The sequence below is a fragment of the Chelmon rostratus genome, chromosome 16 (genome assembly GCF_017976325.1).
Source record: "Chelmon rostratus isolate fCheRos1 chromosome 16, fCheRos1.pri, whole genome shotgun sequence".
Lineage (NCBI taxonomy): Eukaryota > Metazoa > Chordata > Actinopteri > Chaetodontiformes > Chaetodontidae > Chelmon > Chelmon rostratus.
This window is the reverse complement of record NC_055673.1, coordinates 17,970,569-17,986,747: the sequence shown is the minus strand read 5'-3', so window position 1 is coordinate 17,986,747 and position 16,179 is coordinate 17,970,569. Positions and strand designations below refer to the sequence as shown.

Sequence of the window (16,179 nt, the reverse complement as noted above, 5' to 3'; positions counted from 1 at the left end):
ATCTATTTATATATCTCTATATATACTGTAAACTGTGTTCAAAGGAAACCTCCACATATAGCTGGTTAGGCACATGTAGTTGGTTCTAGAGAGGAAATACAGGGAGGGGGTAAAGCAGTATATGTTGTTAGAACCACAGACAGATATACATTAGGCCTAAGGAGGATCATACTTGGCAATTAACACTCTTGCCAGTTATATACCCTGTGAACCTGACCCAGCACTCACAAACTGAAGATGATAAACATTTGAAATTCTTTTTCACGTGTACTGAGTCTGGATATGCCACACGGCTGTAGTATCACACAATGCTATAATCTATCATAATAATACTGTAGTATTTCACGTTTGATATATGCTTTTTTTCTGTACATATACTGTACTCAATAATCTCTACTAATCTAGAAATGTAGATTATATTATAAAATATACATCTCCCATTAAAATATCCCATTTTACCAACATATTCCATCCAAATAGAAAAGAAAAAAAATGGTCATGCTTGGACATTTTAGTATTGATTGGGCTTCATCACACGTCCCTGACACACAGCCCTTCATATTCACACTACACAAGCATACAAGCCTATATGCACCATCCGCACAAAACACTAGAAATATCTGCTCTGACACAAACGTGTAAATGAGACCCCTTCAGGGTTTTTCAAATCATGCTACACTTTGTTCACCGGAAACATCAGATAGTATGATTTCAAGAAGTAAATAAAAAAAACGAAGGGAAACCAACGTATCGTATAATTCCATTCACAACAAATGCTATTTAATCCCAGCATATCCCGAGCGCTATCAAGTTGCTTCTTCTTCATCATTTCCCAACTGCTGGCCTCCTGTCTTTGATGACTCTTTGGGTGGGGGTTGGCGGGAGCTACATTGAGTGTGACTCCTTTTCTTCCGATCAGAGAAATCGCTCCCTTTCTTTGTGTGAAACTCAGAGGATCTGCTGAAGACTTTGGCAGCTGTCCCCCTTTTTTACTTTGTGATCCGCTGCTTTATTTTCTCAAATATGCAAATATATGATGGGAAGGTCCACTCATTATTATTCAAGAGAAGAGAAAAGACAATTTGTGTTAAGGGAACGAACTAAAAAAAAAAACCCCAGAAACTGATCTTCTCTCATGGCTGTTTCATCAGTGCGTCTGTTAATTCCTGACTGAGGTGGAAAGAACTCTCTGCAGACCACTGTTTGTTGGTTTCGGTCCTCATTTGACCACTTGGTGGTGCTAAAGTCTCACAGTGAAATGGAGGCATCCTCAGTAAAGTCCTGAAAAGCCACCAAAATATATTCCCCTCAAAATTCCCGGCAACCCCACCCCTGAACACTTGAAACTTCAGAGAGACTACATAAAAAGCGACTGTGTATTCTTGTCTGTGATGCTCTCTAGCTGTCAAGGCTGTGATGCTACACCGCAAAAGAAGCTCCTTTTGGCAAACATGAGTGTGCACACTATGTACAAATAGCACTTGGACATTCAAACAGCCTCACCGCTGAATGCTGAGGGTAGTCGATGGATACGCGGGATGTGAGGAGTGAAGGGAAGAGGCAGAGAACTGTTTCATGTTCTTTGACTGGGCGACTGGGTGGACAGATGGCACCTGGGCGAAAGGAGCCAGCTGTAGTTGACTGACTACGCTCGGAGAATGTTCTTTGGGGATTGCCGACCATCTGACTTTAAGGGCATTTAAACTGATGAAGAGCAATGAATCCATGTTTATTCATCCGTACTGGTAGCATCAGTGAAGAGTGTGGATATATCCTAGTTGAATCTGTTGCAAATGGCATTCAGGAGATGGCAACAGGGGATCCGCTGGGTGATTCTGTCGTCTCCTCGCGCAGAGGTTTTGTGCCTGTTAAGCCCTTTATTTTCAGTGATGGAGAAGTGCTAGGTGAACACGCACAGGCATGCTACTACTGCGTGACCCTCCGCTGACTTATAAAAGTGGACTATTTCCTGTTTGCTGACAGCCAAAAAGAAATCAGATAATTCTGAACAAAAAAAAAAGTCTATAACTCACATCTGCTAGCTACCATTTCAGGTCGAGGCCTCTGTGTCTGTAAAATGTCCAAATTTCAAGACACTAAAATGGCTGTCATTGCTTGTTTAATGAGCAGGAGATGAATTTGCGGTTGTGGTGAGTGTCGGGAACGCTGGAGGGAGGGTAGAGGATGAACAGCAACGACCCGCAGATGATCCAAAACTGGGCTCAGAGAAAGACTGAGCGGGTCAGCTTCGCAGGAGTGAGGGCCAGTGAGGAGGTGGGTGGGAGACACCTCAGTCCTGTGTTCAGAGTCGAGTCTGGGCTTCGGGGATGTAGATCTCGATGCTGTCGGCGCTCTCTGTGGCCGAGTTCTGCCTGAAGGAGGCGGCACGCTTGGTCTGCAGCAGCCTCCTCCTCGCCTCTGTCCTCTGACGGTCCCCGAGGTCCAGGGACTTCTCCTTGATGGGTAGGGTGTGTCCACCCAGGCGAGGCACCACCAGGCCCCCCGACCCACCTCCGGCGCCCCCATCCCCGCCGCTATCGCCCCGGAGGCTGCCACTCACCCCGCCTGCTGGCTTCTTTGGTAAGGGAGGAGGAAGCTTCTTATCCTCCTAGCCCGGCAATGGTGAGACGCAGATATAAGATGGAAACGTACAGTGGATTTATCGTGTCGGGTGGTGAAAAAAAAAGGTTTTGTGTGGTTGTACGAAAGGGACCCCATGCAAAAACGTGGAAATATTGGGAGAAACAAAAAAAATGAGATACCAAAGAAAGCAAAACCACCAACAAAAAGGGTTAAATTCAAGTGAGGAAGACTCATGATGACAGACAAAAAGGCAAAATCGACAACAAGTCAGCAAGAAGTATCTCAGCATGCATTGACATCGGGTGGCGTAAAAGGAAATGAAATGGGAGAAGAAAAGGTAAACAAAGAGAACGTAAAAAGAAAAAGAAGGAAAGAGAAACAATTGTTAGTTTGTTATCGAGAAAAATGTTGATCAGTGAGTAGCCTAAGCTTTATAGACAATAATGTAACGGAAAAGTACTTTCTGTCTGACCAGCTGCAATAAACGCAACAACGCATTTAGACTTCTAGCAGTTTAAGACTCCACCGTCTCGTGGGCAGCTTAGCTCAGTTCCTCTTGCTGTTCTGTATTTTCACAGCCTGCAAAGGTTTGGAGGGCACGACCATCTGCGCTACTCTTCTGCACACTGCCATCTTAGCTCTGGGGGAGTGCTGTAGGGAAACCAGGGCTGTTTGGACCCCTGGGCCTCTCACCTTCTTTTCAGGTGGGAGCCTCCAACTAGAGTCCTTGAGCCTCTGGAGGTCCTGAAACTTGACCCTGACGTCCTCTATGTTGAGCTGGAGCAGGTCCCAGAAGCCTGCAAGGTCCTGAGAGGTAGGCTGGGGGTACGCTGATGGGTCCTGGGTGGGAAGGGAGGCAGGACATGACATGTGATGGGTGACAGAGTGATGTACGAGAATTTGTGAAAAACAAGAAGGACAGCAAAATTCCATAGGAACCATTTCTGCACTCGTGTTTTTGCAGCCAAGCTAATTTTGCCTTTAGCGACAGTGAATCTCGACAAAACCACGCACCATATCTAATGTGTGCTGTCGTGATTTTGCATGCAATCACACATACTCACCACACTTTGTTGGCAGAGGCGGAAGAACTGCTGGACTTTCTGAGACATGAGCATCTGGGCACTGCCAACTGCATTTCGAATCAGCTCAAGAACTAGGGAGGAAACAGCACATAAGTAGTTTTAAAAATCCAAGAATTATTCATCGTTTATCTTTATCTCTGATCCTTTTGATCCTCTTCCCAAACTCACTCTCCTCTGGCAGTTCGTTCTCCTCTGCCTCTCTCTCCATGGTCTGGCACCAGCCCTCCATCCTCTCCACCTCCGTCTGCAGGAGGCGTAAGAAGAACTCTCCATCTCTCATGCAGGGCGAGGCTCGGCCCGAGTCTGGCAGGCTCCGGGGGCCCTCCAGGGACGGCGTCCCCGCCCAAGCTCTCTCAGAGGCGATGGGCAGAGGGGAGTGGGAACGTGGAGGCAGGTGTGGGTGCTGGTGGGGCCGTGGGTCTGCTGGGCAGGAATCAGTGGTGTAGCCACTCTGGATAAAGTCCTGGGATAACATGAGAAAAGATGGTTGTTGGACACATGGTGTTTGGACGTCTAAATGGTACACCTCATCATCGATCGTCATGTCTTAGTCTCGTGGCAATTAAATTGACCATAAGATATTGGATTACTGACTAATGGATGATAAGTTACAGTATTATTTTGGCAATGTGATGGCTTTCAAGTTACTAAATATCTAATATTTATTATAACCAAATAATAAGACCTTTGGTCCTAAATACCTGGAGATTTAGATTTATTCTAGATGTTTTTTCTTAGCTCAACTTTAAAGGCATGGTAGACATTTTTGCTTTCTGGCTGAGAGTCATAGTACGGGATTGATGGCACTCTCATGTCTGTTCATGAAATGTTAATCTACAGCAAGCAGCATTAGGATTGCTAAGCCTACTAGCACCTTATATCTCATTTTGTTAAATTTGAACCAAAACTGTGGCCAGGCTGGCTGGTTCCCAGTCTCTAGTCTTTGTGCTAAGCTAAGCTAATTGTCGCCTGGCTGTATATTCACATATAACAGAGAGATATGAGAGTGGTTTGGACTTTCTCATCTCGAAGCAAGCAGCGAAATGTCAACGATTTTGTTAAAGGTACAGTCAAAGTTTCTAACCTGTAGTGTCAAAATATTTGTGAGCAAGTCTCTACTCTTTGTCTTAATGCACATGCATGCAAACGCAGATGCGTGAGCATGTGGCCGTTGGCATATACTGTACAGTTTTGTTTGAGGTTCAGACTGTTCCACTGATTTACAGTTGGTGGCAGCAACATGTTAGAAGCATGAAGATTTTTTTTTTTTTTTGCGTATCACTGCAGACCTACCTCTCTGTAGGCCCATTGTCCCTGTGTGTGGACGGTGCGGTGGCACTCCGTGTACTGGCTAGCTGACTCCGGCTCTGACGAGTGCCTTTGGAAGGAACAGCCGAACTGGAGACTCTTGTCCTGTGTTGGCACAGCGATGCTGAGCCCCGGGAAGCCCTCGGGGTCCAGGTCGGCCTGCACGCTCGCCGTCACGCTGTTGGAGCGCTTGAAACGAGCCCGCCTGCAACACAGGGAGTCACGGCAGGCCCAGAGCCGTCCAGTCACACGGAGTATCACATGCAAAAGCCTTTCTCGAATTATTTTTCTCCTCTGATTATTGCACATTTCTGTTGGAGCAGGGATAGGCACGCTGTCACTGCAGTCACTACTACTCACTGAGTTGTGATAAGCCCTGCTAAATCCTTTGGCATATGACACACCAGTGTGTGCAAATATCATGTCAATGGACTCAGTGATGAGTGTTTACTCTATTAAAAGTCTGTACCCCACCTCCCCTCATCCTTCTTTGCTGTCTGATGAGGTGTGAGGCGTGACTCAGATTTCCGTTCTCGCACTCCTGCTTTCTCCCTTGATGTCATACTGTCACCCTTGATTAGTGCAGGAGGTAGGGGACATCGTTAACAGGTGCATGATCACACTCTGCTTGGGGTTTGGGAGAATGTGATGCTGCGAGTGCTCGCATGCATGCGTGTGAATCTGACCCGTGGGCGATGATACAACAGCAGATATAATTAGGAGAAGGGCTGCATCACGTGTAAAAGTCATGTCGAGTGTATGATTTGCAGTTGTCATGGCTACAGTCGAAAAACACCACATTCTTGGAACAAAGTGATACTGAGTTCAAGCTGTGATGTCTGATGAAATGTTAAATGAAATAATGGGATCTAGCCTTGAAATCAACCATAGGTGGCTGCACTGTCGGGCGCCCAGGAAATGAAGGCTTTTTCAAATTATATATTAAAATTATTCACATAAATTACTGCGGAAAGACCAAAACCTCTTGATGAAGCCACACATTTTGGGGCAAAGACAAATGAGCAAATAAACAAAGGCACATCGTTGTTTTCAAGCTTGGGTCCATGATTAAGGCAAGTTAAATGTCAGGCAAAACAAGCATACTTCAAGTTGAGATTTCAGGGATAAATACTTTTTTCATTGCTTTGATTTGTAGTTGTATTTCCACTACCTTTTGTCATCTTCTACTTGGACTCCTATAGAGTGGACCTCTGTGAGAGCTTTGCCCTCAGCGTCCGAATCTGAGAGAGTCTCTGAGCTGTCCACCTGGAACACAAAGAGCCACAAAGCACCGCAGTCAGAGTACAGTGGTATTTGTTAAAACACACATTATAAATTGTTTTTTTTTTTTTGTTGAATCTATACAGAAAGCTAAACACAACAAGCTGTGATGGACATTTTTTGTTTTGTCTGTCTGACATGTCTGACATGTTTTGGACTCAATAATTAAATGATCAATGCAGCCTCATTTTGCTAGAGAAAAATGCCCTTCCTCACCTGTACAGCTATAGATGGTCTCCACTTTCTCCCACCACGCCCTTCGTCCTGCCCCCCAGCTTTACTCAGCACGATGCTGTTCTGAGGCAGGGAGACTGACTTTCCCAGGCTGCCCCCGCCCCTGCCGTCCCTCTCCCTGACCGGCCTCGGCGGCCCCTCCAGCAGGCTGTCGGCCGAGCTGCTGTGTTTGGCCCTCACCCCGACTCCCGGACCTCCTCCGTAGGGCACCAGCTCCCTCGAACCCCTCACCCCATCTAGGCTCTCTGCCGAGTTGCTGTGCTGTCGGGAACGTCCAGGGCCCGTGGCGGTGTAGTAGCCTCCTCTGGAGGAGCGACCCGAGGGGCCGTCAGAGCTGCCCAGGTCCACGGAGTTGCTGTGCTGCTTGGGACGCCCCGGGCCTGAGCTCGAGGCCAACTGTCCGCTGTTCTGGAAGTAGGCATCCTGGGTGGACTCGGTGCTGCTCTGGGCTCGCACTGAGAGTGAAGACTTTGACATGCGAGGTGGGAGTGGGGGAGGAGCACCTTTGCGATAAGGAAAGACTGAAGTGTCAGAAGAGTGGGAGAAAGGAAGACAGAGGCATAGTGGGCTGTTAACAGTAACATGGGTACTGTATCAACAGGGAGCAGGGGAGGGGGGATACTTACAAAAGGGACAGACTAGAAGGAGAAGGTGGAAGGAAAGGCGAAAAGGGAAATTTGTGGACATAAAAAGGGGGCAAAGCAACGTAGGGAGAGAAAAGGAGAAAACAACAAAATCATTAAGAAATAATGCCAATGCAAGATGTGACAGAAAGATTCATAAACGCAACTCAAAAGCACTACTTCTTTTCACCAAAAATCAGCTTGTGATTCGAATTTCAGTGAGAGGCAGAGAGTGAAGTGGAGGAAAAGACAGACTTGACAGAAGTGACAAAGGAAAACCTCCTCCCTTGAGCTAACTGAGCTCTGCTCCTTAAGACTATAAAGCAATTTCCTGAGAGAAATATTAAAATGAGAAACGCAGATTCTGTCTCTTCCTCCTCCCTCACAGCTTGGTTCACACACACACACGCACGCATGCACACACAGTTTATTTTCAGTAAATAAAAGATCAATCTTTAATGCATTTCTTTCCAAGCATCTTCAGCTTGTCACAGTTTACAAAGATCCGAACCATGCAGCTGTATAAGCTCCATTATGGGAGCGTGCATGTATGTAGGTGTATGTGTCTTCGAGTTTGCGTGCTGTGTGTGCGTGCTTGTGGTTGATGTATATGACACTTTGCAGACTTTAATAAGTATCAGGGGGGATTTGCTGGTCTAAGCTTAGAAATCTGAATCCTGTAAGGCACTCGAGTGGCTCTGCAGTCTACTGTACAAACACACATAAGCAAATATAACCACCCACACACACAGACTATCACAAATTCCTGCTGATGTACTGTATATAGGGCTTGCCTAAGAGGGTGACTGCAATGATAAAGCAAAAAAAAAAAAAAAGTCCTGCAAAGAATACAAAATGCACAACAACAGACGTGTGTCACATAAAGAGCAGTGATACCGAATAAGAAGGTGAAACAGCGAGGCTGCAGCAGGAGGACACATGCTATAGATAGACAGAGAGAAGGAAGCAGCTGGAGACGCTAGGCTATCATCACAGTCATGAGCGTTCCTGTACCTATTACTGAGCCTGAGAAAGCGACGATCACACAGGGGAGGGTGACGGGAGAGATGAGATACAGAGATGACAGAGAACAAAGAGCATGCACAATAACATAAGACACAAGTCGACGCTTATAGCATGCACACATATAGAGAAACACAAAGAAAGTGCTGCAGAGGAGCAGAAGGCTTGGGCGGAAAAAGTAAGATCACAGAGATTGAAAGGATAGAGGGAAAAAAAAAGGGTGAAAATTAAAAATTAAAAACTGGTTGCATGCAGCTGTGCAGTGGCTGAGGGTGTGTGCTTTGTGGATGCGCGTGCGCGAGTGTGTAAACTAGCTTTTGTCGAGGTAAGCAGACGCAAGCTGTCATGAAATTCTCTCTCCCACTGGCCGTCCTGCTGTGTCTCCCACCAGGTGGCCACCGCATGAAAGACAACCACGCGTCCTTCTGCCTCTCGCACACGTCGTGTACCAAACACCACGCCGCACACTCACCGGCCCCGCTCTTGATGCTTCCCTGGGGGCCCGACATGGAGAAGACGGAGAGGCAGTCGTCGTCCTGGGAGCAGCCGGCCTGGATGGCGCGGACGTAGCTGTGGCTGCGAGTGCGGAACACACCTGGGAGATCCAGGGCCTCCACGGCTTGAGACTCCACCTCCCCGAACATGGTCTCACACACCGCCTCAAACTGACGGTTCAACGTGTCTCCCAGCTGAAGGACGACGGGGAAGGTGAGAGAGACACATTGCTGTAGTCAAGGCCTCGTACAAACACATGATTCACACAGATGAAGAACATTATTTGTTACCTGTGAGCTGGTCAGAGAGCGGGTGTAACTGCGAGAGCGGGTGTGGGTTTTGGGTGTAGTTCGGGTGTTGGGGTAGGAGTCCGTACACTGCTTACATGAGTACCTGAATGGAAAATAGTACTTATAAGCTTTTCTGACAACTGGAACAACTACATCACAGTGTATGGTGACACAGATCGTTATTTCTCACTTACTTGATGTTATATTGTGGCTGTGAAATCTTCAGCTGTGCTATTTTTGTCAAAAACTCATTTTCTTTGTAACATTCGACAACACACAGTACACCATTTGGTTAACCACAGCTGAACAAAACATTTCACGGAGTGAAAGGTAACACTCTGAAGTTTCATCCCCAGCAGTCACAATCACTGGAAGAGCCACTGGCATTGAGAAATACAAGTCTGAACACACTGAGGTACAAAGAGTCTATTTCTGCCTGAATATATATATATATATATATTTTTTGCAAAAAGATGCCTGCAGATGATATGATATATCTGGGCTTTATCAGCTGGAAAACACAATGGGACCACAGCATGAAGCCTTATCCTAGTCCAAGTTCAATAAAAACTGATAACGACAAAACAGAAACTGAATATTTTACATATGTTTTTCTAGTAGTGTATCTAGGAGTTCCTCTAAAAAAAGGCCATTTACTGTATTGCCCAAGGGAAATATCCATTTTTTTGCTCAGTCAATCTATATTTAGGCCATCTATATTCAAATGTTGGGTATTTATACTTATATTTAGCTTACATGTCTTTACATTGAGGTCAACATGTCATCTATACGTACAAGCCTCCTGCTTGTACGTATAGGTGACATGTTGATTTCAAACTCAAACCTAAACATAGCATTTGTCTCAATAGGCCACGGACTACAAAACACTCTTAACAGTCCAAAGCAGGACACTTCACCAGCGTTACACAGTTTTACTCAGCCTGTAAAGACTCTTACACCCTCTGACCTCTGACTCAGCTCTCTGAAATAACCCTGAACATGCCGCCTGACTTTAAGAATACACCTTGGTAGCATCTGTTTTGCCTTACAAACTGAATGTGTGGAGTTTGCAAGACGTCGTTGTTTACTAAGCATGGAGGGTCTGATGAAATGTAGGATCATATGTTTTTGGAGCTTTTCCCAAGTTCCTCAACTTTATGAAAGTGCAATACTAAATTGTGTCCCCTTTAAGTACTTGAAAATGCCTACTTTTTGCTTTTTGTGAAAATTTAGGATTTTTCCCCCAGTGAAATAAATTGTAAACATTTTAATCACAGTGGTGAACATGAATTCACTGTGACACTTTTTTGTATGTATTGTTTACCACTAGTTTCAATCAAGGACCTAAACACAGGAACTAAATGTATATTAAAGGCATGTGTTTTAGACTTCCTTTCAGCACTTCTATAAACGCTGCATTTGTGTCATTTGACCTTTGATCCATGCTGATAGACCGTCTGAAGGCGTCCCTCTGGGCGATCAGGGTGGACTTCGGCGAGGCTTTTGGGCTGGTGTCCGAGTCAGCGCTGTCATCGTCGCCCATGGCCTTGATGTAGCTGCCGCTCCGCATGCGCCGGCATGGAATCTCCCCTCCGCTGTCGACTCCACCGCCATACCCACCACCCCAGTCTTCTGACGGGACCTGAGGCGCGATCACATTCGCAACATTCACGTAGTCATTGGTAAGTGTGAAAAAGGCAGATGGGGGATTAATCTGAAACTGCAACACATGGTGAGTTCAGTGTAAACCCATGTAGAGTATGTACATGGTCAAACTCAGTTTTAGTAAGAGTTAAAATGGATTAAAAGTAAGTACGCATTCGTCTTCTACACCAACTGTTAAGAGAAAAGCAGTTGATCACAGTGTGAATTCATTAGTATTGAGATATTGAAGATGTTTTCACTGCCCTGTTGGCAGCTTCTTCCCAATATCTGTTATTAAAGTCAAAAGACTTCTCAGAACAGAAATATTTTTCATCTGCGAAAAATATTTCACACCTCGAGCAGAAGGAGCGCGATGAATTACACATCCAGTCATGGCACACGTGCTCCCGGCGGAAAGCCAACACACCAGCACAGAGAGCTCAAGCATGCTCATGATGCGCACACACACATGCACACACACGTATGCATACATGGGCGATGACGTTAAAGAAAGAGAGAAAGGGACAAAGGGACTTACAGAAAGAGAGAAACTCTGACAGCTGGAGAAACACTGACACAGAGAAGGAGAAACAGCGTAAGCCAGAAGCCGAAAGACAGAGCAAATAAAGCAGCGCAAAAAAAAAAAGCAGGAAGACGAGCAGAGTGGAGCGACAGACGGAATGTAGGCAGACAGACAGACAAACAGGCGGCAGATAGAGAGACAGACAGGTACAGGGTGATTAAACAAGGAAGAGGGAGCTGAGACTTGAGCAGGGGGAAAGCAGGAAGACGGACGAATGAGAGCGATGAGAAAACAAAATGAGAATCTCACACACGGGAACAAAGTGAAGACAAGAAACTCAGGAGGAAGACGACAGAGAATTCATAAAGAGCAATGAAATGAAAAAAAAAAATTACTGACAGGTTCCCACTGTGGCCGTCATGTAAAATTAATGACTTTTCGGAATGCTTTCATAACTTTTTAAAATGTTATCACTCCCTGGTCTGTGGCTGAAGGCTTTCCGAGGGGAAAAACAGACAAAATCTAACGATAAATGAAGCTGTGAAATATTTTCTGGCATATTCGTATCAAGTGAAAATTCCAGCATTCTGTGATTTACCTTCAGATTTGATCCAATATCCTGACTATCCATGTGTGAAATACACCGCTTTCATTTAACAACATTCCAAAATATACCATGATCTGTGGGGAACTTGACCAATGAGAAACAGAGAGCAGGATATTTCCTTTTTTTTTTTTGTTTTCAAAACACAATAGCATCACCTAAAATAAGTTGTTGTATCGAAACATTTCCTCTTCACATAAACCAGCAGAACAAAGAGCCACATTAGCAGCGTTTTGGAGTTCTGTTTCTGGCCACCTGAAGAATCTAAGTCCCGTTTTCATTTTCCTGTTCGCTTTCCACCAATCCCTGAGCACAATATCTGGCTGTCTTCACCTGCCAGCTGCAGGTATGGTCGGTTCATCTGAGCGTGATCCAATGGTAGCATAAAAATATATTGACAAGTGCAGCTTTAATTAGCATCATAGAAGAGGAGAGCTATCAACCTTGTACCATACAATGCATTTTATTATTGTGGAGGACCGCTTAGTTGGATATGTAAACTTGTATGTGTGTGTGTGTGTGTGTGACCTTGCGTGTGTGGGTACCGTTTGATCCCACTTCTTTTTCCAGCATTATGAAAGCTAACAGCAAGCAACGGCAGCTGCTTGCGCCGACAGACCCCTCCGTCGTTGCCTTTTTTTTTTTGCGAATGCTCCGAGGTGCGTAGTCTCACACAAGCATGTGACCAAATGAAAACACCTACACACTGACGCACACACGCAGTCCAGGCCCCGGGGTCTGGCATCCAGTCGAGTGTGTGTTTTTAAGGTCATCACTTAAAAGATGATTCAGCCTAATCTCCCGATCCCCCTGGCCTTGTACTATCTCTCTCATTTTCTCATCTCGCTCTTTCTCTGCTCCTCTCGCTTTGCCCCTCGGCTACCATCACCTCCTTTATCTCTTTTCTATCCCTCAGCTTGCTTTGCTATCTCTGCATTCCCTCTACCTTGCTCTTTCCCCCCTCGATCTTTGTCTCTCTCTCTCCCTCGCTGTTTCTGTCTTCATTTCACTCTCGCTCCATATTCTGGTTTTTATCATCCCTTATCTATCAGACACAGGCCGAGGGGAAGGGAGAGGCTTAGTGGACGGAGAGCGCCGGGTTCTGGCGCCGCACATTGTGATCGCCGCTCACACCATGGGAGAAACCTTGTCCCTTTGCCTCAGACCACGACAATTCTGACTTTTTTCTTGCTCCCCTGATTTTCACTTCGAGCTGCTCCATTTTTGTCTTGCTTTTGTGCAGCCAGCTTGTAAATACATATTACACAATACTTTTGGTAGCTGCTTTGTGACTGAGAGCCACAATGTCTTCCCTGTACTATAAAACCACTTTGTGACTTTTATTTCCATGACTTTGCGATCACTCATCAAGAAGAATTAATTTGAGGCTAGTCAGACCAACAAACCTGATGATAACATTGTATATGAGGATATTTTCCATCAATCTCTTATGTTCTTATCCTGTTGGGTTATTTCCATGATCGAACATTTCTGCTAGCAGAACCTTTTTCCCAGGTGAGGGATCTCGAAATGTTTATGTGGTTTATGAGCAATTTTTCTCATACCAGCAGACACAGAGCATTAGCACTGATCCTGAATCAGTTTGTGGCCATGTAATGAATGTAAATCCAATAGTTATTCTTCTTTGCTTTGGTTTTTGTTGACACTTGAGGGAAATACCTCGCTTTTTAGCTTCAAACTGCGCCACATACATTCACCAGCTACTCGCTTACTGTGTCTGTCTGTGTTAATATAAAAACATTTATTGGCTGCTTTAAAGTTTAAAGTTGTTGAATGCATGATATCTAGTCTTTACACACTTGTCTGGCAGCAAATGTTTCGCTCCCAGAGAACAAGGCTTCAGTTTGGAGCTGTCGCTTCATTCTGGCACCTGCGCTGCTGTTTGTCCTGAGGTCTCGCGCTGGCGCTGGAGACCCAAACAGCTGTATATCTGCAGCTCCAGGAAGACGTATGCTCTGAAGCCACGGATCAATCTGGCTGACTTCAACACATCTAAGCTCAGCACAAAAAAATTCACTCCCCACGCCGTCTCCCCGCTTCCCACAAAACTGCAAGTGACACCTGGAGATACGAGAAAGGCTGCAGTGGGGAAGTTCATTTTGTGTCCTAAGGTGTGAATGTGATGATAGCCTACGGCACAGGGGCGAATTGTGTGGGGTTAGTCCTTTGAAAACACTAACACACACAACCGTGCTCTCTCTGTCTCTACTATCAGCAGAGCTCAGCTGTGTCTAAAGGATGAGAGTTGGAAAAACACCAGGGACTCCTGTGGCTACCTGCTGTTTCCGTAGAAACACAGCCTGCGTGGCAGCTCTACCTCAGCACAGCTGGAGGTGTCTGTGTGTGTGTTGATGTGTGTGCGTGTGACTTTGTAGGTACAGCCATTAGCGTTTCATTTTAGGGAATTCATGTATACAGAATGAGAGAAAGGGGAAGGAAAATTGCATGTTGGGTCTGGAGATGGGAACTGGGAGACGCACTGTTGGGACAAAAATTTTCTGACTCACTGCAAAATACCAAGACAGTCCATGGGCATGTTTTTGACACTTTTTATGAAAAAAAAGTTGAATGCAATTGTGGATTTTTTGCCTGTATGTGAACAAGCTGTATATGGCCAAATAGAGACTATTGTATTCACTGCAGTTCCCATCATGCTTTGAGTAATGCAAACAGGAAGTGTTACAGTGTCACATGGAGTCAGTGAGTTAGCTCTTGGCTAACAATTTTAGCCTTCATTTCTTTACATTTAGGCAAATTTGCACCATGAATTTGTGCTCTGTCAGCTGCTAGTGCTTCTTTCACACAGTAATAATGGATGTAGACAACAATCAAATTGATTCAGTCTGAAAAAGAAGAGAATGTCCATTTGACGATTAATAGGCATGATGTTAAGTTATAAGGAGCGCTGTTTTAACATGATTTTGAAATCATCAGATCATCCAAATCAATCAAGAAATTGGAGTCACTGCTATCACTGAAAAGAGTAGCATGTACTCAGGGTTGTTTTTTAGAAGAAGGTGTGAAATTCCTCATGCTAAACCTGTAAACTCAAGCTAAAGGTTATCCTGCAGACTTATATGTGGGAACCTTACAGTACTGCTCCTTTTTGCAGGTCAGCATTGAGCAGAAGTCACCAACATACTATATTCACACACTAACACACACGAACACTGGTTGGCATGCAGGTGGACACACACCTGCAGGTAGTGGAAGGTCCTCTCCTTCAGCTTACTCTCCACGGGCACTAGGGCTTTGTCGTAGGCTCCTCCCCTGGATGGGTACACCTCCCTGGCCTGACTCACTGTCATGGCTGACCAGGTGCTCCTTTTCAGGGAGTGGCCATGGTGCCCGTGGTGTCCCCCGCCTTCATTCCCAGCCAGAGCCATTGTGGTACAGGCCATGCACTCCCCAGGCCCCGGCCCACCGCCACGCTCCTTGGGCCTCTTCATGGTGAGCTCCTGGATGGCTGCATCCAGGCTCTCGTGTCCGCTGGGATACCCCCGTCTGCCCCCGCTGACCAGGAAGCTGCTGTCGCTGTCCAGGTTGTCATCAGAGCTCCACCAGCCTGCCGTCCTGCTGCGGTGGCGCCTGCCCGACTCGTGCCGCGAGTCTCCACTCTTGCTCCGCTCTCGAGACTTGCTCCTCCTGGTAGAGCGAGGCTGGTGGCCGGAGTAGTGGCCTCCGCCGTCCTCCCCTCCACTCCTGTGGCCCCCTCCTCTCTCGCCACGGTAGTCGCCACCTCCTCTCGTGCCGTTGTACTCCCGTTTGGATGGTGCCTCCAGGGAATGGGACTTGGCGAAGAGGCGCTGCACAGAGTTGACCAGGTGTCGGATACGTGAGGGGCTCTCGCTGCGCTGCTCGGCACCCCCACTAGTGGTGCGCTGGTATTGCAGTGTGTGGAAGCCATCAGGATGAAAGGGCACCTGCTTCTCAAACTGGTCTATCAGATTCGGGGGAATGCGGTGCATCTTCCCTCCGTGGCCGGAGGACAGGCACTCCTCGCAAGAGTCAAACGACTGGAGAGGTGGGTGCTGGCTGGGGTGGGAGCGGGGGAAGGTTCCCCCTCCAGAGTGGCTATGGGAGTGCGAGTGGGGGTGGGAATGGTGCCTCTCCAGTGCCAGGGCCTCAGCTGGACCTCCTGGAGGGTAGTAGTGGCCGTCGCTGTGACCCTGGTAGTAGTCTCTGCCCGGGCCGTCACAGTCCTCGGGCGTGCAGTGGCAGGGGCCTCCTCCGCCACCACCGGAGGAATGCTGGGACATGCTACGGCTGACATGGTACCCTTTCACAGGCGCCGGGGCGTGGTGGGCCGTCCGGGCCGAAAGGGGGCGCTGTGGGCGTGACAGGGCTGCACCGGTCTCACCTGGAGGCACAAAAAGAGTCACTGTTTAAGTTTTGCACCTCAGGAGACAGCAGCGAGCACACTGTATTTATGAATAAATATATCCTTCGTATCAAATAATTGAAT

The 16,179-nt window shown here is 46.6% G+C and overlaps 1 protein-coding gene across 1 annotated transcript; it reads right to left on the bottom strand.

Moving 5' to 3' along the window:
- Window positions 1–2,302: 2,302 nt before the first annotated feature.
- dlgap3 (discs, large (Drosophila) homolog-associated protein 3) lies at window positions 2,303–15,973 on the bottom strand. Its single transcript, XM_041955556.1, has 11 exons — window positions 14,912–15,973; window positions 10,356–10,564; window positions 8,923–9,025; window positions 8,610–8,826; window positions 6,474–7,012; window positions 6,148–6,242; window positions 4,962–5,181; window positions 3,837–4,131; window positions 3,648–3,739; window positions 3,277–3,423; window positions 2,303–2,608 (listed from the first exon to the last, which is right to left on the bottom strand). Exons 1-11 carry the CDS (start codon window positions 15,971–15,973, stop codon window positions 2,303–2,305), a joined length of 3,285 nt encoding a protein of 1,094 aa, XP_041811490.1.
- Window positions 15,974–16,179: the final 206 nt, after the last annotated feature.

What these genes read in the sequence shown, in the direction of transcription:
- dlgap3 (XM_041955556.1), bottom strand. Translation starts at nt 15,973, where the DNA reads ATGTCCCAGCATTCCTCCGGTGGTGGCGGAGGAGGCCCCTGCCACTGC. An exon ending in CAAGTAGAAGATGACAAAAG is followed by an intron (nt 5,182 to 6,147) that starts GTAGTGGAAATA and finishes CCTGTGTTGCAG; the next exon opens with GCGGGCTCGTTTCAAGCGCT. An exon ending in GAACGAACTGCCAGAGGAGA is followed by an intron (nt 3,740 to 3,836) that starts GTGAGTTTGGGA and finishes TTTCCTCCCTAG; the next exon opens with TTCTTGAGCTGATTCGAAAT.